Source organism: Takifugu flavidus, chromosome 16, assembly GCF_003711565.1.
Source record: "Takifugu flavidus isolate HTHZ2018 chromosome 16, ASM371156v2, whole genome shotgun sequence".
Lineage (NCBI taxonomy): Eukaryota > Metazoa > Chordata > Actinopteri > Tetraodontiformes > Tetraodontidae > Takifugu > Takifugu flavidus.
In genome coordinates, this window is record NC_079535.1 from 13,460,411 (window position 1) to 13,484,056 (window position 23,646).

At 48.9% G+C, this 23,646-nt stretch overlaps 1 protein-coding gene across 3 annotated transcripts; it reads right to left on the minus strand.

The window, feature by feature from the left end:
- Positions 1 to 13,505, minus strand: rab11fip5a (RAB11 family interacting protein 5a (class I)). Of its 3 annotated transcripts, XM_057058719.1 has the most exons (7): positions 12,677 to 13,505; positions 9,415 to 9,474; positions 7,547 to 8,055; positions 6,667 to 7,258; positions 3,757 to 5,850; positions 2,637 to 2,793; positions 1 to 2,246 (listed from the first exon to the last, which is right to left on the minus strand). In XM_057058719.1, the coding sequence occupies exons 1-7, from the start codon at positions 13,039 to 13,041 to the stop codon at positions 1,989 to 1,991; spliced, it is 4,035 nt and encodes a 1,344-aa protein (XP_056914699.1). In that variant the 5' UTR covers positions 13,042 to 13,505; the 3' UTR covers positions 1 to 1,988. The 3 variants fall into 3 exon arrangements, with proteins under 3 accessions (XP_056914699.1, XP_056914700.1, XP_056914701.1); XM_057058720.1 differs by lacking the exon at positions 9,415 to 9,474 and having other exon boundaries at positions 12,677 to 13,503; XM_057058721.1 differs by lacking the exons at positions 9,415 to 9,474; positions 12,677 to 13,505 and adding an exon at positions 10,142 to 11,183.
- Positions 13,506 to 23,646: the final 10,141 nt, after the last annotated feature.

Here is a 23,646-nt window from a genome sequence, read left to right on the forward strand (position 1 = left end):
TAGGGTGAGCAAGAAACACAAAATACTCTTTATTAAATATACAAAATTTGTGAAACAGAATTGCATCACGAATTGTAAACGTTCCAGTCTCACATACTAACTCACATCCCATCATCTAAGCAACCAAGCACAAAATTCAATGAACTTAAATAAAAACGTTGAAAATGGAAGACATGAAGGACCACTACTCTTGCGCTTATTTAGAACGTCTCTACAGTCATTTATGCACTTTATCTTGAGGACAGAGATGAGTTTTAGGATGTTTGTCAAACGCTTCAAGCTCACCGGGAATAAGGACGACAGTGTGTGAGCAGACCGAGTGCTTCAGACACAGAGCAAAGGTGCGGTAGAGTGGAGAGGAAGATCTAACTATACCCACATTTATTGACAGGTACAGTATTTATGCTCTGACAATTAATTAGTGCAAGAACACCCACAAATGGCATCGTATAAGAATACTTTATGGCGCATCACTTAAGCTTCAAGGCTTTGTTGGAGGCATTTCTCAGGAAGTGACTGTGTGGATCCTATCGGTCTGCCTAAAGTTTCTCCTGCAGTGAACAGAATGACAGTTAAAAGAAATCCTTTTTAAAAAGCAGGAATGGCTTTTCTTTTTCAAAACCTTCTCCTCTGAACCCTAACAAATAAACTGAAGCTATGGATTCTTAATTAACCTCCAAGTGACACAAAATAATAAGGCAGCGTTTGGCAATTTAGAAGGGCAGCATGCTGTAGAACGCAGTGGGAAAGCCTTCGGTACAACTGAAACCACCACGTTATGCGTGCTCGAGCAGGGGTGGGTGCAACACTCAGGCGGGGGGAGTCAAGTACTGGCATGTTGGAAGCATTTTAAAGCCGTGGGCTTGTGTTGATGAAGCCGGCAAGGCAGTGGCACAAGATCAGAGGTGACTGACCCCAATACTGTTGGACAGGATGATGCCGTGACCCATGCTAGAGTCCGCTAGCTCCTTAGGCTTAGCATGATGGGTCGATTTAAGGTATAAACTAGAATAACAATAAAAGGTGAGGTGGGAAGAACCGAAAAAGATCACCGAACTGTGTATAGAACTGCAGGTTCGAACACCCCCACTGCTGGCTAAGAACACTTGAACATTTAGAAGCTTTTAATAGTCCCCAGTCATGTGTCTCGCTGCACACTGGCGCTCATTTGGTGTTTCTAGCCGCAACGACGTGTCTGAATGATGACGCCATCATCAGGAAGAGTGTAGAGAGTCAATCCAAAACAACCCATGAACCATCCTGTCCCAAACTGTGGATCCTACTGATGCTCTGACATCAATTCTCATTAGAGAATTCATTCTTACATTTACTTTAGTAAGGAAACACAATATTCTATCAGACCCTTGATATTGTTTTAAAATTGAGCTCTGTGACTACAGAACAGACAGATAGCTGAGCAAACACCTGGAGCAATAATAAATCTAATTTGAGTTATGGGATGTAGCTTAAGAGTAGTGAAAAGTAATTGGTCATGTTCCTGGTGGAACAGGAAAAAAGAATGGATATGTATGTAAAGAAACTCCACAGCTCAACCACTAGAATTGATCGTTTATAATATGCTAATGCTTATGAAATGATGCAGTTATGAGAGACAACAAAAATGTAAGCGAGTGAGCTAAAAATGAGAGACAGGACGGGCTGTGATCCTCCTCTGGTTGGTAGATAACCTGCAGGATGGACATGCACTGTTGTGGATTCACACTCTGATAAAGCCCCAAAAGAAACGTGAAAAGGAAGAAGTGATAATTCTACAATCGGGCTCCTGAACTGAAACCACCCGCCTGTGTGAACCTGAAAACGACCTGAGAACCTGCGACATTCAGAACAACGCTTCTGGAAAACACGCCCCCGCCGTCTCTACGTGCCCAGATGTTTGTATCAAAAAGGACAGCCTAGCAGTGAGAAGACTAAAGAGCTTGTCGTGGAGGTTAGAGTGACGAGACGCGGTCCGAGCTGCAGAACCCGCCTCACTTGAACTTGGATCGCACTTGCAGGAGGGTGGGCTTCTGCTCCATGATGCGCACCAGCAGCGTGTCAATGTAGTCCTCCAGATCTTTGACCTGCGGCTTCAGCTTCTTCAGCTCAACCTCCCGCTTCGCCAGTAAACATTTCTGCCGCTCAAACTCCTCCCTCTGCTCCTCAAGCTCCGCCTCCCGCTGAACCAGCAGAGCCACCAGGTCATTGTGGTTCAGGTGGTAGTACGAGCCGGCTCCTCCCGTCACCAACTGGAGAACCGTGGGGAAAAAATATTGGAAAATGTTAAAAAGGGGTCTTAAAGCACCTGCTGCCCTTCTAAAAGGAGAGCATTCATTTAATAATAACCAAAACAGTCCAGTTGCTGTGATTCAACTACCAGAACTGCAACAATTTAATAGAAATTTACAACCGTACTAAGCTAATGCGACATTCTAAACAAAGTGCCTCACATTAAATTCAGGCTGTGTTAATCACTGCCTCCACTCTTTTGTAAATATGAGACAGCATCTAATAAAAGGAATTCTTTGTTGCCTATTTAGTGTGAAAGATAATTGTGAAAAGTAGAATAACAAGCGCTGCTATTCCGCTGTCTGCCTCTGGGGGCAGCACTGCCGTATTTTTGCATGGTGACAACACACCTTCCGCCTGTCGGCCTCCTGCTCACTGAGCTGGCTGCTCCTCCCAGGGTGGATGGTGAACTTGAGCTTCTCCAGTCCAGTGGCCAGCACTGACCGGCCCTCATTCCGCTTCTCCTCAGCCTCGGTGGTGCTGAGCAGGGGTTTCACAGGGTGGGGGCTGGATGAGGTGATCAGGACCAATCACAGACATTTATCAGAACATCTGCGGTGCTTTTCTTTAAATGTTAGGTGAATTTAAAAGATTCGCCTTCTGTTACCAGCCTGGAGGGTAACTGTCTGAGAACCATAATTCACTGATTGTGAAATAGGTTTCCATCAGTTATACAGGGAATACAGCTCCCTGTTATCTGCATCTCCTGCACACCTACACCTCAGGTCATAGATGGGCCCCGTTACTGAAGCACAACAGACAATGTTCTGCACCTCCAGGACAGCAACAGACACGGCTGCTACAGATCAAATCTCAGTCTTTGTTTCACTGAAGAAAGGAAGGTCAGACATGCAGAAGACTCCTCATTACAGGAAAACACGGGTGAAAACTTTACCCAAATTAGCTGAAAAATAGGAGGCTTAATTAATTGCATGCGTTAGGTGCCACCAAACATCTAGAACAGTGTTAAATGAATTATTACCCCAAGGTGAAAAAAGAAATGCTTTCAGTGAAACAACACCACCTCACCAAAGATTTCTGCTTGACAATTTTGGTGTGTTTGTGTGAGAACGCTAGCTTGCCCTGTGGGGATGGGGGTGTGTGTGTCTTTATGTGTGTTGGGGAAGGGAGTGTGTGTGCATGGAAGGATTGAAAGAAAAATAATAACTGTTAATTGGCCTGAGGTTCCATTTCCCCTCCCATTACCACAGAGCCAGGACACACACACACACACACCACACCTGCAGAAAAGTCCTGTTAACACCTGTGTGTGGGAGTGTGTGGTAACAAAGTGAAGAAAAAGAGGAGGTCACACCACAACAGAGAAACCCCTCGAGAGTCAGTAGCGCAGGGGAGGAGCAGACGAAGCAGAGCAGCAGACTGAAGTGACGACAGGACAGAAATCTCTGGAAGTGGGAAAGGAGCGTTTCCTCCACCTTCTCACCCGCTTCTGAGCATGTGCAACCTCACCTGTTCTGCTGATTGGCTGCCTGCTGGCTCTCCAGAGACACTGGGCTGGGCGCCGCAGCCTGTGGCATGCTGGGTGGTGACCCTGCTGTAGCGCTGGCAAAAGGAGGGAGGGGGGAGAGAGCTGCAGAGGGGCTAGTGTGGTCAGGAGTTAGAGGAGCGGAGGAGGGGAGGGCGGGGAAGTCGGCGCCGCAAAGGCGCTGGTCCCGGGTCAGTTTGAGCGAGCCGTCAGAGTGGGAGCGCTGCAGCGTCTGTGCATGAGGGCAGAACCTGTCACCTGAGACGGCGGGCAGCACCTGGTCTGTGAAGCTCCTCTGTTGGTTGTCGCAGGACTCGTCTTTCATCGTAAAAGCCGGCGGCAGGAGGTCGCAGCTGCATCCCAGGCTGCTGCTCTGCTGGGATTCCTCACGAGATGGCGTGGATGCGTCAGCAAAGACCTCCTGAGCAGCATCAGCGGGCGCCAGAGTGGAACTGGCCCAATCTGGCGTCTGCTTCGGCTCCGAGCTGCTGGAGACGTTTGGTGACGGAGGAGATTCACAACTTTGGTAATTCTGCGAGTCGGAGCTCAAGTAGAGACTGTGAAGGAAGCAGCTGCTGCGGTCGGACAGAGGAGGGGGCAGCAGCAGCGGACTGAAGGTGCTGCTTGGACTGACAGGAAAATCCCCACACGGAATCGGCGAATGCCGATCTGCCTCCCGCCCCCATGCGGCCTCCTCCGCAGGGAAACCTGCTGAATTCTGCCTCCCAGCTGGGGAGGAGGTTTGGATGTGAAATGTTGGCTGTAAAACATCTGGAGGTGAAGAGATCATCGCGTGTGTAGGTGGAAACTCCTCCACTGGTACGGGAAACTCTTCTCTTTCGTCGGATCTTGGCTGCAGATCGGAGTGTTTCTCTTCTGGACGCTCCAGCGGCGCCACCACAGGCACCATCCCTGGGGATGGCGCCACAGAGCCTTCCAAAGCTTCGCTGCTCCGGCGCTGGATGTCCGGGTTCTGTTCTAACCCCAACAAATATGGACCGTTAGACCTGTCGTCCTCTGACTCTGAGGATTTGGACTTCCTGATTGGCTCGCAGGACTTTTCAAAGCTGATGATGTCGGTTTCCAGGTTCTGCGCCTCAGATTCCTCAGCAGATGAAGCGGAGAACTTGTCCGAATGAGAAGACAAACAGGAGAGGAAATCCTCCTCCACGGAACTGCCGATACCTGAAGAAGCAGGATCTGGGGAGCTGCTGCTGAGCGTGGCAGCCGAGGGATGATGGGAACCCGGGTCCATATTAGCGTTGGTTAAAAAATGCATGTGAGTTTTGCCGTTAGCTTGATCACTTTCAGTGTGAGCAGCAGTTTTTAGAGGGGGAGCAGGATGATCTAAAGCCCCGCCGTCGTTGTGCTCGGGAATAGTTTCAAGAAACTGTGCAAATCCGTCAAAGTGAGTGGTGCTAGCGTTGGTCAAGTGGCCGGTAGAGCTACGCGTTTCTGCTCCCGACCCATGTGGAGAGTCACATGACGAAGGAGGCAACGCTCCATCGCTGCAGCGCTTCGCCAGAGTGCTCCTCGTGCCCCGCCGTGATGCGCGGTCTGTGGTCAGCTCCCCGGGAGGCTGCAGCCTTCCAGCTGCAAATGCTTCAAAGAAGTCATCCCACTGCGCGTCCGGCCGCTGCCCCCCAGGCGTGAAGGGGTTAGAGGGCGTCCTGTTCGGCAGTTCCGCAGGAGTCGGAGGGAGGGGTCGTTTCTGGGTTCCGTCCATCCTGTCACTCTTAGCGTTTGAACACACGCTGCTCCGCACAACGCTGGAGGCTTTGGGGGTCCCGTTAGGGTCGTTCGTCTGAGGAAAGAGGTGAGAAATGGGAGGCCGGGAACTGGAGAGGAAAGGCAGAGGCGGCGGGGAAGGTTTCAGGGGCTGAGCGGGGAGCATGGCGTCATAAAAAGGGTTCTGCTGGAGGAGAGAGAAGAAAGGGTTGCAGGGGGATATGGGCAGCAGCGTGCTGTGCGAGTTGGTGAACGGGTTAGTGTGGTGCAGGGGAGAAACCGGAGCAGGGGAACCTACGGGGGGAATTGTGGGGAGGGCAACATGTGTGAAGTCAGTGCTGGGGTCAGGGCTGTGAAAGGAAGGGGACACAGTCCTCGTGATTAGTGAGGATGGTTCACACAGCTGCAGAAGCTCTGAAATCACATCTGCATTCCTGAATCATTCCTGAATCATTCCTCAATCATCACAGGGTGGGTTTCATGCAGACTTTACTGCGTGTCTGACACTTTTGAATGCCTTGAAAAGATTTTTAACTTGTTTTAACTTCAGTTTCTGGATGCCCGGGAGCATCACAAGGACACAACTGAACAGTGCAAATCAAATGTTGCAGAGCTGCCCCAGTGGATCAGACCTGGGGAAGACCGGAGACCATGCCTGTTGTGTTGCTCTTGTTGCAACACAACCAGCAACTATTAAAATGAGAGAAAGAACCGTAAGAAGCACCAGTTAGTCCTAATCAATAGCAGCACTGATCAATAACCAGGGTGACCCCGATGATAAACGAGCTGCTCCTGAAATAAACCTGAGGCATCAACTGGCCTAACCTCGTATTCATCCGCCCCCCGACCAAAGTGTTTGCCTCAAACGTGTGCTGCAACCCACAGAGATGATTATGACGGCGCCATGATCCCATTTCAGGAGAGCAGCCACGACCTTCGTCTGCAGTTCAGAGGAGACCTGGAGCCAAGGGCACAGCTGGAGCAACATCCAGCTTCCAGCTGAACCCTCCTGGAACTGGGAGTGATAAACATACGACCCAGCCAGTGGGCTAGCATGTGGCTAATGCACCATTACTGTTGGTGCTGTGGAGAGCAGAAAGACGGAGGCAGCTGTTCTGTGGGAAAACATCTGTATCAATACTGACCAAACAAACTCACAAGCTCACCTGGGTTTGCCGGGCGAGTCCTTTGATCCAAACCAACCCTTGTGTTTGTCCGCAGTGACGGCGGCGCTCTGTTCAGACTCCTCCCTCTGATTCTGACCCTTCCCTGCCGCATGGCCTCTCCCATGGGAGAGCAAGTTTCTCTTCGGCTTCTTACCCTGACTTCCAGCCTCCCATGTGACGGAGGCATCTTTGGTGGGGCCGGCGCGTCCCAAACGTTCCTCAATCTCATCTCCGCCCAGCATGGGGCCGCTCTGCTCCAAGGCTGCTGCGATCGCCGCCTTCTCCTCCTCGCCAGGCTTGTCAAAAGACCAGCGGCGCCCATCGCTGACGGGGCCTTTGGAGGGATCCATAGAGGCTCTTGGGTTGAGGTTCTGTAGAGACGTGGACAGAGGCAGAGACTTGTGCAACAGTCCCAGGCCTAAAGATGTTGGAGGCTTTCCTGGGCCTGGGTCCAGGGGCGGGACGCTGCACGCTTGGCTTCTAGTCACCGGCGGGGTGGGCTGAAGCACGGCGATGCTGATCTCCGCGGCCTCGTCACCAAACTCACACTGCAGAGACGACGGCGACCTGGGCGACAGGTTGGCTGTGTGCTCTGTGGAGACAAGGAGGGAAACGTTGGGAAATCTCTCTCCTCAAAGGTGATTTAACAACATCAGCAGCAGTCTGGGGAGCGCACGCCTCCAGAAACACAATGGGTTCGTGCACGTTGGTCGGAGCTTCTCTCAGAGACAGAAATAGTTTAATGTAGAGTTGATCTCAGGCCGTTACGATGCTGACAGACATAAACCCTGAACAACTTCTATCAAATGTTGTTTGATGCCGGCCTGCGTGGTACCAGGCAGCAGCAGCAGCAGCAGCAGCATCTGATGCTCCTCCTCACCTGGGCTGTCGGTTGTCAGGTTGCTGCTGTTACTGGGCGAGTTGGACAGGTCAGACACCACCACGCTGATTCCAGCCGTGGGACTGAGGCTCCCGCCCCGCGACGAGGACTCGCTGCTCTCCGACCCCAGCGACGTGCTGGAGCGGGTGTCTGAAGACTTCCTCAGCTTCCCCCTCAAGAAGAAGGTCCTCATCTTGCTCCGCCTGACCTCGCCGCCCTCGTCGTCCTCGTAATCCTCCTCCCCGCCGCCTTCGCTGGGCAGCCTCTGGCGCATGCGGCAGAGCGACCCGTACCCGCCCGGCAGGATAGACGAGGACGAGTCCTCCTCGCTGGACCTCTTCTTCCCTCTCATGCGCTCCTTCAGCTTGCCAAAGGTGGACATGCTCTTGTCCTTCATGACCAGGTCGTACATGCTGGCGGTCAGATTGTCTCGGGTGAACTGGACGGTGACCTGAATGTCCCCTCGTTCTTTCTCTTTCTTACCCGTCTTAGATTTGAGCTGGTACCACCTGTAACACACAACACAACACAACATGATATACAGGAGGCAGGCGGGGGCCCGACTGTGACTCCATCACTGGACCGGAACTGGGTCCACTGGAGAAAGGCTGCGTGCCAGAGCAGGAAGCCGTGACCTCCACACCGCCGCCCCGTGATTCAGGGGAAAGTCTCATCTGGTCGTTTGTGGCCATTTTGAACAGAAACGTCACGTGGTTCTGACCCTGAGGCTGCTGGAGGGAAGCTGCTGTCTCAGGCAGGAAGAGACGACCGGACCCGAAACCAAGAACTGTTTCTATTTTTCACTTCCTGTGCCGCAGAGCTATTTTCACCGAAACCCTCAACCACAACGTCTTCATCTCGTGTTTTTGGAGGTGCTGCGACGTGACCGGTCGCCCCATTTAAGACTTAAACGAAGAAGGTTTGGGTTCCGGTGCTGCCCTCAGTCCCAATGCACGAACATCTCACGGAGTGAAGTGGGTGGCAGCAAAATGAGGTCCTGGTAGGCTGAGTCAACAAGAAAGTTGAAATGTCAAAAAGAGCCGCGACTAAAACTGAGAGTGAAGCGGAAACAGACGACACAGGAGGAGCAGGCGTCAACGGGCCTGATGCTGCAGCCTGTTTCGTTACTGCAGACACTAATTCAGCAGCTGCAAACGCATGAATGACGAAAATAAAGCAACCTGGTTCAACATCAGCTTACAACAGTGAAAGCTTCTAGATAAGAGATCAAGCAACTCCAGTTAACAGGCCCAAACATTGCTGCTAGCAGTTAGCATGCTAAGAGCAAACCATCAGCAATTAGTGTGTTTGTTTGGTCCGGTAATGTTTAACACACTTTTCATTTTTACAATTCCCAATTTATCATAAAGAAGAGAAGATCAAGAAGGAGACGGAGAAATCTAGACTATTTTATTTTATATAAGAACACAACACGAGGCTGTGGTGGCCCAAAAGCTTCCTCCTCACACACACACACACACACACACACACTGTCTCACACACACACACACACACACTGGTGTAACTGCAGCAGAAACACACCAGTCATCTAATTCTCAGCATATGTCGTTATGTAACGCTCCTCCACGGGGCCCCGACAACCCGGTACCTCCCTAAAAGAATGCCAGAGAACAAACATACACACATTCCAGTGGAATCTGGAGAATCAAAAACAACGTTCATGTGGTTCGTATCCATGACGACCACCACACTTCAGCCTGCTCACTCAGGAGACAATGGAAGGAGGAAGGACTGGATCCAAACAGATCTGAAGACGTGACCCGGCCTTGACAGGAAAGCCCAGAACTCTGACACCGACCCAGGCAGCTGCTCAAGCGTCCTCAAAGACCTGCTGGGTGTGGACTCACGTTGCACATTGATTCTCCAACAATAGCACCCGTCCTCCTCCCGATTCACCGGCCGCCGCCCTGCAGCAAATATGGGGTTTAGGGTCCAAACACAGAAGAGGAGGAGGGTTCTGCTGCAGTTCTTCTCATCTCCTGAAGAGACGCCACGTTTGGCCGGTGGTTCGGTCTAGAATGACCAATCAGAAGTAAGGACGAAGGACACGCAACGACAACACAAGCCAAATGGACTAAATCTAGACACTGGAGCACAGACCAAAAGATATAAGTGCTCTATTCTGGAGCCCACGTCCTCCGGAAGAGCATCGTCCCACACACGCCCAACCGGGCTTCAGCCCATCAAAAATGTCCAAAAGGTCGCAGAACCGAAGAAACTCTGCTTCATATCTGCTTCCACAGACAGGAAATCACAACCCTCCGCCCCACCCCAGCATGTGTCCTCACACCCTCGGCCCAGTCTGCTGGGGAGGACACGGGGACACTGTCCAGCAGCAGGGACACGTCATTCCAGGTGTCCATGGAACAAGCTGATTTCCAGAACCCACCCGCCAGGGCAGGACAGAGCTGGAATTACATGTGGGACACACACACACACACACACACACACACACACAACACACACACACACACACACACACCCCTCGGTGGGGTCCAAGGGTCAGTGTCAGCTGTGGAATCTAGCAGTGTGTTCCCACATCAGGCTGTTGTGGGCTGCATTGTTCTCACATACCTCAGGGAGGTGTGAGCGTCGAGGCAGAAGCTGAGTGGATCCCAGCAGATCCTCCTCCTGCATCGGGACCGACTCGTCCATCCAGCCCAGCTTCAGATAAAAGCAGCTCAGCGGCTTCATTTCAGTCACCACGTGGACCTTCAGCCAAACCAGCAGAACCCAGAGCAGCACTGAGAGTGACGCCAGTCGGAGCCTCGAGGCTCCGTCCACATTCCACATCTGGTTGCCATGATCTCCAACCCTGATCCTAAACCTCCAAACTACTGAGCATTATTCCCTCAAACGTCCCCCTGAGGACCAACAACTTGAGACCAACATCCAAAGGTCCCGATCAGAGAGGTTGTAGCCGAGCTGAAAACCACAGCTTTTATTTTAGTCTGGCTCACAGAGTGGATGTGTGTAGCCGAGCTTTCCAGGATGACTTGTCAGGTCACTCGTTACATAACTGTGATGTCCATTAGGCTGCAGGCGGCAGCACCGCGCGCCTCCCAGAGCTCTTCTGGATGTGCAGCTCTCTTCCTGCCTCAGTCCGTGGGGGGAGGGGGGTCGACCCGTCAGGCGCGCTACAGCACCGGGGTCATCGGAGCGTTCTTAGAGCGGAGCGTGACAGTCCGGGTGGACCTATGAGAGCGCTGGAAACCTCAACAAGAGCCAGGGAAAAAACCAGCATCTGCAGCAGGAAAAGAGCTGAAAGGAGAAATTCACTCTGACGGGAAGAAACGTGGCGTCGAGGGAAAAGGTGCACGTCACGTTTAGCAAAAGCAGCACGAAAGATTTCGCTGTGCTCGCCACAGCGCGTCTATCTGGCAGCAGTTTCAGGCTTCCCCTTGAGAGACCCTGCGAGGGAATTCACCCGACGCCCTCGCGTTCCCTGAATCTGATCTCCAGTAAGGTTTCAGGCGCTGCTTCTGCCCGTCCCACCACGTGTGGGCGACCATTCTGCACAAACCCAACATCCTGTTATGACTCGAGGAGGGTGAGACACAACCCCCTTTAGCCTCTTAGCTTACATGCTAACACACTGCATAAAGATGTTGTGTGTTTGCCAAAGTAGCCCATCGCAGCAATCACCTCGCACGCCTTATTTCTAATAAACACATGCTAATATTTGCCCCTTAATGTTGTCATGGCAACACAGCTACGCTGTCTGATCAATATGGTGAGGAGTTTTAATCAAACAATCCTAAAAATCGTAATGGAAGCAAAAAATTACCTGATAAGTTCCAAAATAAAGAACTATATTTTTAGGCTCATCAACTAGCTAGCCCTTGCAGCTAGCATTCCCAAAAAACATGTCAACAGTTGGCCACATGTTTTAAAACCCAAATCTAGTCTGGTTAAGTCTACGTGGAGACAGACAGAATGGTCAGTCTGGAGGGATTACTGGATAATCCTCCAGTTTCTGACCACCCAAAGAGCAACTGCATTGTTACCAATCAAATGTCCTGAATCCCACCCAGGGACCCTGAACGCACCACGCCACCAAACTGCTGACGCCTGAGCATCGCGGGCTCTAACCTTCAAGCTTACAGCTACAACGGGGACGGCGGCATGAGACCGGCTCCCCTCTCGTCTCACGCCGACACGTCTGAGTAAAAAGGATCGTCCAGTCCTGTGGAGGACAGGGGCAACGCTCCTGGACAGGAAGTAAACAGGAAATATTTGAGCATTACAAAACAATAGCATGCTGGCTAACAGCTAAATCTACTTTAATTCCAGCTGGGGCAGCTTTGATGAAAAATAAAAGCCCCCTCTTTGTTTCTGAGCATTTATATTTATCCGCAGATGTCCGAAGGTCCAGCTCAGTCGTTTAAATGCTAATCTGTCTTACGAGAAGTGATGATTACACAGGCCAACGGTGCCGTGTTCGGGCCCATTTCAACACAAATGCCAACACACCCAGAACTGATGTGCTCAGACGCTCTGGGATGTAGAAAGAGTTTAAGAGGAAGTTACATAACAACAAAAAACATTGTCATTGGAGCATCACTGCAAACAACACCTAGCAAAAGCTTCATGGCTTCGCACCTCCAAGATTAGTTTATGAATTACTCTCATGTTAGGATTCAGCTTCGTGTTTACTATTAAATTCAGGAAAGGTCAAATTTTTGGTCCGTTATTGGGCATTTGTAAAACAAGATGTTGTACTAAAAATACCTCGGCTCTCTCAGGAGGGTGAATCTGTTAGATAATCCCTGGAATTGGGACAACCATTAATCCCACATGGTCGGCTCCGGAACACAACAAGCACCCAAGGTGGATGGAGATGGAGGAATGGGGCAAGTTTGGGGGTGTTTGGGGGGTCAGCGTGTTCAGAGTCAGCTGGTGTGTGTGGTGTGTGTGTGGGGGGGAGGGTGTGTCTGCAGGGCCCTGATGCAGCACCTCAGACCTGACGGCTGTTTACGTCCCTCACGGTCTGAACCAGCCTGGGGAGCTCCAGATAAAGTGAGGAGGTGAAGCAAAGGCATCAAGATAAGAGGTCACGAAGTTTCCCTATCTGCGCGCGCGCACACAAATAAAGGCTACAGAACTTACTCGTTTTTCAAGCAGCGACTCTCGCTGAAGACCTTCTCAAGCGGGACCACCGCTTGTCCAAGGAAGAGGTCCAGGCCCATGAGCGCCTGGTGCATGACGGTGAGGACCAGCTGGTTGCTCCCGGCCGGGGAGCCGCTCTCCAGCACGCTGGGCTGCAGCTCAAACGTGCACTCCTCCCTCCACTCCGGCGCGGTGGTCTTCTCCGCCACGCAGGTCGAGTATTTCTCCTTCCCCAGCTGAATGATGGTGTACACGTCGCTGGTGCCGTGCTTTCCTTTGCCCCGCACGCCCCTGGCTCTCAGCACGGTCACCTGGACGTGTGTCGGTACCCATTTCTGCTCGTGATCCACGGTTAACGAGGACATATCCCCCGCCAGACGGGCACGCCGACCTGCCGCGCGCACCGTGACGAGGTGTTTGTTGGTATCCGCCGCTTCCTCCCTGCTGTGGGTGTGGACGGTCACATCAGCTCCGGGCCCGGCGGGCGGTGCCGCATTATGGCTGCGTGTTGTTCGAGCAAAGTTTCCGCGTGTGCCGGTGGTGGTGAGCCGGTCGGGCCGGCGCCTCGCGGCGAGCGGTGCGTCCTGCGGCAGCGGCGGCGGCGGCGGCGGCGGCGGCCGTGCCTGCCTCCCTCCCCCCGCTGCACGGGCCTCTCTGCGGGCAGCGACGTCACGTCTCCGTCCCCCTCCTGCAGGACAGGGAAGTTCGGAACCGGCAGAGCGCAGGAAGACGGTTCTGCGGCGGACTGCAGGAGATAAGAGCCGTTGTTCAGGGTCCGACCCGCAGCGCCTCAAGTTCACCGCCGCCGCGGCGCAGCTTCCCGGAGGGGCGTGGCTCTGTCGCCACGGAGACCAGAAACGATGCGACACGAACAAACTTGACCAGTTTAACGTGGAAAATAAAACGATGCTATAAAACGATGGTTTCTAGAAACGAATGCTTCGTATTAACAGGGAAAAATGCGAAACAACGTATAGTTGTATATATCTGACAGCCATTACATTTCCCAGCCTTCAAGTTTCGTTTTTGTTCACTCTTGTGGTTGGATTTTTGATGAATTTGGGCAACACTGACATAAACTCTGTGTGCTAATGCTCCATTACATTGACGTTTTAAAGCTCCACCCTAGTGGTTGATATTGCTGCAAAGGTACTTTAAAGTTCTTTACAAGCACCAAAGTGTTAGCCTTTCGTAGCCATCGTCATATGTTCATCACACTAAACTATTTTTAAAACCAGTTTAACCCTTCAAAGAACTGGTTTGGTTTACACCTCCGTGGTGCTGCGAGCATCAGCTTTACCTGGCGGGGCACCTGGAGAACCGTGGCTGCTCACGTCACCGCTAGCGCTAAACCTGCCATAGCAGAGAAGGAGTCCACAGAAATCAAAATTACTGTCAAGTTCCTCTTTATGTGGCGTCTGTGACAACCACAGTTCTCTAGGCAGTCTTGAACGTGACTGTAAAGTTTTAGAAACAGCACCGATGAAAATCAAACAGGAAGTAAGCAAAGATACTGTTTGGTCAACCCAAACCAGGTAGCTAACTTGGTGGACACCAACTGTACGTGGTCCCGTGTGCTGGTAGAACGCTTTAACTTTTTTAACTGCAGAATCCTTCTGGATAGAAGGCGAAACGTCTTCAAAAGAAGAAACCCAGTCCAGTTGACATAGAAAACTACCTTGGAACTTTTTTATTATTACTTTGAGCAGTCAGTGCTGCAACAGCGTGGTTATCATATTATTGAACAGTGGGAGGAAGTCACATCAAACAAAGTCCTTGTGGCTGGTTCACTTTTCATGTTGTTACAGCTAGCAGCTAGTTAGCATTGCTGGAACTTTTCCTTCTCAACTGGGACAGGCTGGTTTCCAGTTCTCACCTGAGCAGCTCCCAAAGCCTGAAAAGAAGCTCTGTCTCTGGAAGATCCCAGTCCCAGTCCAGGCAGAGACTTGCCACCCACACATGAAATATTCCCCCATGAGTCCATCTGGGCTAACAGGGAAAGGCTTTTTGCCCTTTGAGGGTATTTTGACAACAGCACTTGAGATTTTCCACTCAGGTAAAGAGCAGCTAAACAGACGCTGGAGCACAGAGGGGCAACTTGGGCCTCTTCACAAATCTCTGCACCCATGAAATCTGAAGTGGAGGGGGCAATAACGTGGGTGCTCATCGCAGTAAAATAAACCCAGGCCAGGTTTGTATTTTCTAATGATAAAGTAGCGTCCAGGTTACCACCACCCTCGCCAGTACATACGTCCACTGCGGTCACTCAGATATGAGGAAGTTAATTTTAGTTGAAGCTGTAATGAGGTTGAAATTAAATTAGTTGCGTCAGAGCTATGAACTCTGGTGTCACAGCAAATGTGATTTCTCTGTAATGAATGAAAAAAACATGGAAATGAAACGCAAAGTAAAAATAATTGCTTCAATAATTGTGTTTATGAACTAAAAATGATAAATTTTGACTGCCAGAATGAGAATTTGGCTGAGAAAATGTTCAAGGTTGGCGATGAAGGAGGCCGTCTGGTAGACGTCCAGATATGTTATAACAGCACAGCCTCGTTTTTACCCTCAAACTTTATCAAATACAGTATTCTCATTACCAGCTTGATTTATAAACCTACATTAGCTGATTTCAGTCAGATTTAAAGAATCCTCCAGATTTATTTGTTAAAAGTAACATTAATTATTCTACTTTGAGCGGAGGTTGTTGCTTTAACCTGCACTAATAAAAGGTAGAATTTAACCTGTCTGACCTCATCCAGGCCGACATCACGTGACTCACATTGGTTACCTGTTCATGCAAATGCACATGTGGTAAAATGTATGAAGGCCTGAAGGTGTGTTTTGCAAGACTTTTGAAGAGCTGCTCGGATTTTGCCTGAGTATTTCTGGATCATTGCACAGAAGACTGATAACAACAGGATGATTCACATTTTTCCTGCTTTCCAGGCAAATCAACCTCTGATGACAGTATTATTTTAGCTAAATATCCAAGAGAGCTTTGATAATTTAAAATGTCATTGGAAATGTGCTTTTATGACACATTTATTTCGTTTTTTTAAACGTTTGCAGCCTGTGAACACTGGCTGAGGCGCGTTGCGCCCTCTAACGGCCATTACTGGCAACCGCAATCTGACGAGCACTGCTGGTTGAAAACGTGAAAACTTTCAATTGTAGACCAATTAGAAATCAATGCAGTAATTCAAATAATATTGACATGTAGAAAATACTATGCACACGGCATAAGTGCATGTAAATAAAATATTCCAGTGACTTATTTATTAAAACACAGGTTTGAGAATAATGGAGTTTCATTTATCGATTCAAGGTTCATTTTAATCAATACTAAGGTTAGTGACAGTGATACAGAGACGTGTATTTGTTGACAACATATTCTTTAAAGATACACTCTTAAATATTTCAAAGATACAATTACTACTATTTAAGCCATTAAAAAAAAAAGCCGTTCCTCCAGCTGCTTTCTTATTTTAAATAAATGTGTGTGTAGTCAATCACAAAAACCATCATTTCAGTAGACACATATTTCACAATTCACACTTATCTTAAATTCATTTAGTCTTCATCAAAAAACAAACAGAATTTTATTTCCTTCACTATAATAATGATTTATAAATTAGCCACAGCCATTTTCTAGAATCTGCATTCAGATATAGTGAATAATTATCTATTACCTTTACTACAAAGGTGATATTTTTCAGTATTGCTGTAAAATCTCATGATTAATGTCTGAGTTCTGAATTGGAGGTAAAAAAGGCCTGTACATTTGGGGGCAAATCCAAGAATCCTACTGTAAGACTGGCCAGAGAGGTGTTTCTAGATTTTCCTACTGACCAATATAAGATGTTAAATGTGCCAAACATCTCCTAATCATGAGACAAAAACCTGTTCAAGAGCCACCACAGGCTCTTAATAAAGGCCTGAAATGTTTAGCGATATTTCTTTACAAACTAATCTGTCTAATTAAGATATTATCCGTGCCAATTGGGCAGACGACAGGGAGATTTCTCTAAAAGCCCCGCAAAGAGATCAACTGTGAGCTGAGGGCCTCATCAAAGTGAGATTCCTCTTCTATTTCAGGGAAAGGAGCTGTCAATCATCCTCTCATCAGGCTCACAGATTCATATCAGATCCTGACACCAACAGCTGTTACATAATCGAGGCTAATCTGTGTGTAACGTGGATATACACACACCCATGTGTAAACACACACAGGGGTAGACAATAAAGTTGCTTCAGCTGACACACACGCACACACACCTTCTGCAGAGCTCAGACAACCTGATAGAGCCAGTGAGGTGGATCCAGTTCAGGCAGCTGAGTGCAAATGGCCTACTTAGACTTTAAACTGGGTAATTAGAAACCTAATCAGGGCTCACTTTCTCAGCCCAGATGAAGGTAATGAAACGCTCCTGTCCTCTGGTGTGTGTGACACACACTCAGAGACTGAAAACAGCTGTGGCTGCCAGTAAACACACTGCAGATCACCATGCAGCATTTCCAGGGTCATCTCTTCATATTGGACAAAATACAGGTGTGAATTATCCTTAATTCTAAACCGGAAAAAGGCTTTATTGGATGCTTTGTGACACATTTCATGTCCTATTTAATGTGAATTACTTTAAAGACCCCATCTCAAATGTGGTGTAATCAGAAAGAAATTTGTCATAATCAGTCTATCGCCTCTTTTATAAATAAAACTAAATAAGTGTGCACGACCATCTTCACACATATGAGAAGACAACAAAAGCCAAAAGAGGAAAAATAACAGAAATCCTTCTAATTTAACGCATTCCCTCATGTCTGCCATATTATGCTGAACAACAGCTGTTAGTGGGCAGATATCTGGGGATACTGGTCTTACTGGGCTTTGTAGGAGTCCAAATATTTAGACTGCATGAGATCAGGTGTCTGTCTGAGCTGCCCATTTAAAATCAGTATTGATGGAATGGGCTCTTCCCACTTCTTCCTCTGAATCCATTATTTGGTCTCAAATGCTTTAAATTTTATAAATGACAATGTTATTTGTCCTCAGCGATATTACAAATGAACAGGGCAGCTTAAAGTCTGGATTCTGTTGGTTTAGGGTTTGCTTGTTTGTTTGTTTTACATGGACATAGAGTTTAGCTGTCCATGTAGCAGGCAGCCCAACATTGCTTAAAAATGAAAAACACCTTTAGGTGTAAACTGATCTGTTTTCACGACTAGGACTCTCTTCTGAGGGCAGAACCCAATATGGCCGACAAACAACAGCCTGCCAGCTGCCTTCGCGGACGTGTAGACACAGTCAAAAGAAATCAGAATTCACAACTTTCTCCTTATAACACTAAGAGAAATATATCTGATAAGCTATCACAATAAAGAGGGAAAATAAACAATTCTTTAAGTGACTTGTTCACCTTTAAAATTCTAATAAAGAATGGAAAATACAAAGTATCCAGAATTATAATTACCAAACAAATGTAGTACAGCAGATGAGTTTTACTTGGGCACGAATGAAAGGTGACGCCTCACATTTCTCACTGTCAGTGAACGCCTCCCTTCTCCCGCCTCCCGCGGTCTGACGTCATTTTTCGCGGTCGGTAACAGCTGGCGTGTTTTCCTTCAATAAACCGGTGTTGGTTTACCAGCGCCGGGCCGGAGCTCCCCTTTGTAACGCTCGGCCCCCGACTTAGTGCTTCTTTGTCCAATTTATATTTTAATTATCTGCTAAACTGCGGCTGAGGGCCACGTGGGAAAGAGGCGAGGACTGACCGCAACAGCTGTCAATCAAACCGTAACGAGGAGGAAGAAACACGCGTTTAATCTGTCTGTGTTAGAGCGCCACCACCCTGACACTTTGGATGAAAAACACATTTAAACTTTGGTTAATTATCTTCACCAAGGAGGTTATGTGACAGCGGCTGTTTATCACTGTCATGAGCAAATTTGAAGGAAATCTTCAGAAACTGCTGATAATGGACCAAGGAACAGCTAATTAAATCTTTGTGAAGTTCTGGAGGGATTTTGACCTCTGATTGTCCAAAGATCAAAGTCAAGGTGAAACCGACTACGCTATTTACCCACCAACATTCATATCTGTGAAAATAACTATTAATTTACTGAAGGGAAATTAAGAAATCCAACTTTTACCTTTTTTACATTTGTGAGCTCATAAACAGAATGTGTGAATGAATGTATGACTCTTCATATAACCCATTAATGGCCATAATTCCCTCTCACATGACTTCACCAGCCACAGAACATCTCTATGCAGCTATTACAGATCAAAACAGGGTGAAAAACAAAGGGGGAGTGTTGGGCGCTCAGAGGAACCCCTCTCCTGCTGTCTGCTCGTCTCGATGAATATTGAGTAACGGCTGGGTGATTTGTCCTTGTGTTTGTCCTGTTCTGATACTTCCTCTCTGGGCGTCACATCCCCCATGAAGAGGCTAATCTGCTCCCAGCGGGGGGATCCTCCCAGTGAATAGCTGGGAAAAACACTGGGACATGTGAGCCTTTGTCCCAGACAAGAACAGTTCTCAACACCTTTAGGACACTTTAGATCACAAGCTGCTTAATTTGCACCGATTTTAGAATTGCGTGAAAAATTAGGAATATTTTCCACTGCAAAAATCCAAAGAGCCATTTTACCACAATATTTAAAATTTAAAGATGCAACTAGATTTGACTACTGGTATTCAGCTAAAGCAACCGATTGTTGTTTTATTTGCACTATTTGAGGAAAAAGAACTAATTTAACACAGATTTTATTCCAATAAAGAATACACCTGTTTTGGTATCTTGGTAATTTTCATTTTATACATAGAGAGAGGACAAATGTATATATATATATGTACAGTATATATGTGTGTGTGTGTGTGTGTATACAGCCTTGTTTTTATATTTATTTAGCAATTAAACCCTCCCAGTGAAGATGTCCTTTTCTCTCACAGCTTAATGAAGGAAAAGGCAGCGTGCAGAGATGGAGCAGCCTTCCCACAGTTTTCAGGGATTGATCTAATACAGAAGAACAAAAGACGGAAACTGAAGCTGACGGCTCTGAAGTGGAGAGAGCGGGCCGAGTTTAACATGGCCCCGTCCTCTGTTTGATGTCCCCAGGGAACACAGAAATCATGTAAGCTCCCTGTAATTTACTGTTTGTGGTTGCCTGGGCAGGATTAATTCCCACGAGGACCTTCAGTCGCTGTTTTCATGAAGTCGGATTTGTAAAGCTGCTCTCGTTGACCCCCCGCAGGTCATGAGGGCATAAGAGCAGTGTGACCCTTCTCAGGACAGAGCGTGTGTGTGTGTGTGTGTCTCTGTGTGTGTGTGTGTGTGTGAGAGAGAGAGATAAAAATGCCAGGAAGGACAAGAATTGACTTGAGTGAAACCTCTCATGCTGTAGTGCCCATTTTATTTAGAGCACAAGAGAAACAGCGATACGTTCTATATGTTCACAAATACAAAGGAACACAACGTACCTGGAGCTCTTCCACTTTTTGTTTCTCCATGTTCTGGAGCATCTCCTCCAGCTCTCTCTCTCTCTCTCTCTCTCGGTCCTCTCTTCAGCTCTGGCCTCCCAAAGCTCTGAGAGACCCTGGTGGGTCTCAGGAAGACTTTCTCTTTCTCACAGAGCTCCTTCTTCAAAGCCTCCTCCCTGTCTGAGAGCTCTTTTTTGAGCTTCTCAGTCTCAGCAGACAGCTCCCTCCTCAACCTCTCTCCATTTTCCTCCAGCTCTCTGGTGGAGTTGCTGGTTTCCTTCCAGCTGCTGCTGGAGGTTTTTCTCCAGAGTCTCACACTTGCTCATGCTCTCCTTCAGAGCCTCCTGAGCATCATTCAGCTCATTCATGATATTAATGTAGGCAATGGTCCTCATTTGCCTCTCCTTGACAGCCTTGTTGACCTCCTTGGTCTTTGAGACGTTTGACCTCATTCTGACACTGCTCCAGTGCCGTCTGAAGGTCCATCATCTCTTTATGCAGATGCTGGTTTTCACCTGTCTGGAGGTGTGTTTGTAACATCTGCATTTCCAAATGAAGACAGAAATACACATTTAGTTTAGATTCTTACAGCAGAACCAGCAGGAACCACACTGGTGCCACAGAAACTGACCAGTTCTAACATTTCTAACAGAAGATCGTTGATAGAGATCAGTGACTGGGCTGAAATAAGACTCCAGTGTCTGTTTAAGACGACTCAAACCATCTTTCATTTGATCAGCAGTTGTCCTGTTGCTAAAGCTGATGTGATAGACTTTTGCCCCAAAAGCTGAGCTGTTGTTGTCAAACTGGATGTTGTAGAACTCCTGAGACCAACCAGCAGCTCACACTGCTTTTATATGTGGACCTAAAGCTCAGAGACAGGAGAGAGTCATCCCCAACATCAAAGAATACAAGGCTTCCTCTTTGATGTTGTTGCATCTTCAAAGACATGCCATGCACCTACACCTTTGGTAACCATGACAACGCAGTAGCAACTTTGTCTCCTTGACGCTTGTTCCTCCCTCAGAAACACTCATGATGGAGCTGAATTACCTTCATGTTAAAGGAAGAAAACCCTTTTGTGGTTTACAGGCATGAGAAGAAAAGCCTGCACACACACACACACACACACACACACACACACACACACACACACACACACACACACACACACACACACAGAGTCCAACTGATTAAAGTTAAAGTTTTAAAACAGTAGGAAAGCAGACGTGTTTGGTTTGTGGCCCTGTGCTGTTTGTATTTCTTCTCCATGACGTATGTTTATGCACACGGGGCCACGCTAATCTTGTTCTCCATCGGCCCCTGTGCATAATGAAAAGGGGCTTATCGCGATGTTGGCCTCGGGGCGATGTCGACTTTCTCCATTTCTGCCTAGAATAAGGTGAACGCCACTTACATCACGTGACCGGCAGAAATCTCCCCGGACACATAGGTGCTGTCGCCGGCTGGAATGGGAACAATAACTCAGAGGGAATAAAATGAAGAGTTCAATTGGGAAGCGATTAAAATGAATAGAAGCTTTGACTAGATAAGGCACATACCATTTCCTCATCTATTTAACATTCATTGAATTGAATAATCCGGTCTTATTATCGTAAATAGTCTGAATATTTACCCTGAATATGCTAATTTATGTTTGCTGCAAGCCCTCTGTGACTTAATAATTTTTCCATCAATATATGCATATCTCTGCTTGTCTCCTATAGCTATTTCTAGAGAGGAGTGGAGAGAGAGAGGTCGAGAGACCTCGGGGAGAAGCCCAGCACTGGTGCACGGTGCTCAATGTTTCTGTAACTTTTTATTCATTTTTTCTGCACTTTGCCCAGGGCCAACCAAGTTACATTTCAATCAAAAGATTCATTGTAAAGTCATTATCCCAAACTAGGCCCCGATAATTGGCTGTCACTTTGCATAGTGGTGGCACTCTGGCTCTGGGCCAAATGACTGTGGTCTTATCTTTCACTTTTAGGGAAAAATAATGGACAATTTATCATTAATCTTCACTAGGAAATAATAACAAGTTAAATGTCATTGGCTGTGTCGTGCCTCACAAATAAAACAGTGTCCTCTGGGCCTCCGCTGATCACTGGCTGACCCATCCTCTTCAGCAAGAAGGTGCAGGACTCTCACACCAGCAGGAGAGAGAGAGCTGGTGGAGGGGGGGGGGGATGGAGGAGGGGGGAGAGAGAGATGGAGAGGGGGGAGAGATGGAGAGGGGGGAGAGATGGTGGAGGGGGAGATGGATAGGGGGGAGAGCTGGTGGGGGGGGGAGGAGATGGGTGGAGGGGGAGAGATGGTGGGGGGGAGAGATGGTGGAGGGGGAGTTTGGGAGAGAGGGCAGAGATGGAGACGAGGAGGGGGGAGGGGGGAGACGCGAGCAGAGGGGTGGAGGGGGGGAGAGAGGATGGGGGAGGGAGAGATGGTGGAGGGGGGCGGAGAGAGGAGGGGCGGGAGAGAGGGGGGGGAGGGATGAGCTTTGCGCAGCGATTGGTGGATGGAGGGAGAGAGAGATGGTGGAGGGGGAGAGAGAGATGGAGGGGGGGAGAGAGGGTGGAGGGTGGAGGGGGAGAGAGAGATGGAGGGGGGGAGAGATCGAGAGAGGTGGAGGAGGGGGAGGAGAGATGGTGGGGAGAGAGAGATGGAGGAGGGGGGAGAGAGCTGGTGGAGGGAGGGGAGAGATGGAGGAGGGGGGAGAGGAGAGAGGAGAGGAGGGGGGAGAGAGAGATGGAGGGGGGAGAGATGGAGGGGGGAGAGAAGCGGGGGGCGAGAGATGGAGGAGGGGGAGAGATGGAGGAGGGGGAGAGAGATGGTGGAGGGGGGGAGAGATGGGGAGGAGTATAACCCGTCCTCCCTCTCTCTCCCAGTATAACCGGTCCTGCCCTCTCTCTCCCATTATAACCCGTCCTGCCCTCTCTCTCCCAGTATAACCCGTCCTATCCCTCTCTCTCCCAGTATAACCGGTCCTGCCCTCTCCTCCCATTATACCCGTCCTGCCCTCTCTCTCCCAGTATAACCGGTCCTGCCCTCTCTCTCCCAGTATAACCAGTCCCTCCCTCTCTCTCCAGTATAACCAGTCCTGCCCTCTCTCTCCCAGTATAACCCGTCCCGCCCTCCCTCCCTCTCCTCTCCCAGTATAACAGTCCCTGCCCTCTCTCTCCCAGTATAACCATTCCCTCCCTCTCTCTCTCCCAGTATAAAACCGGTCCTGCCCTCTCTCTCCCAGTATAACCGTCCCTCCTCTCTCTCCCAGTATAACCAGTCCCTCCCTCTCTCTCCCAGTATAACCGTCCTGCCCTCTCTCTCCCAGTATAACCAGTCCCTCCCTCTCTCTCCCAGTATAACCAGTCCCTCCCTCTCTCTCCCAGTATAACCAGTCCATTTCCATGTCCCTGCTGGACGTCCCCCCAGGCCCCAGCTGTTCGAGTGTCTCGTGCTGGTGTTACTGGTGTTGCTGGGTGGCTCCTCACA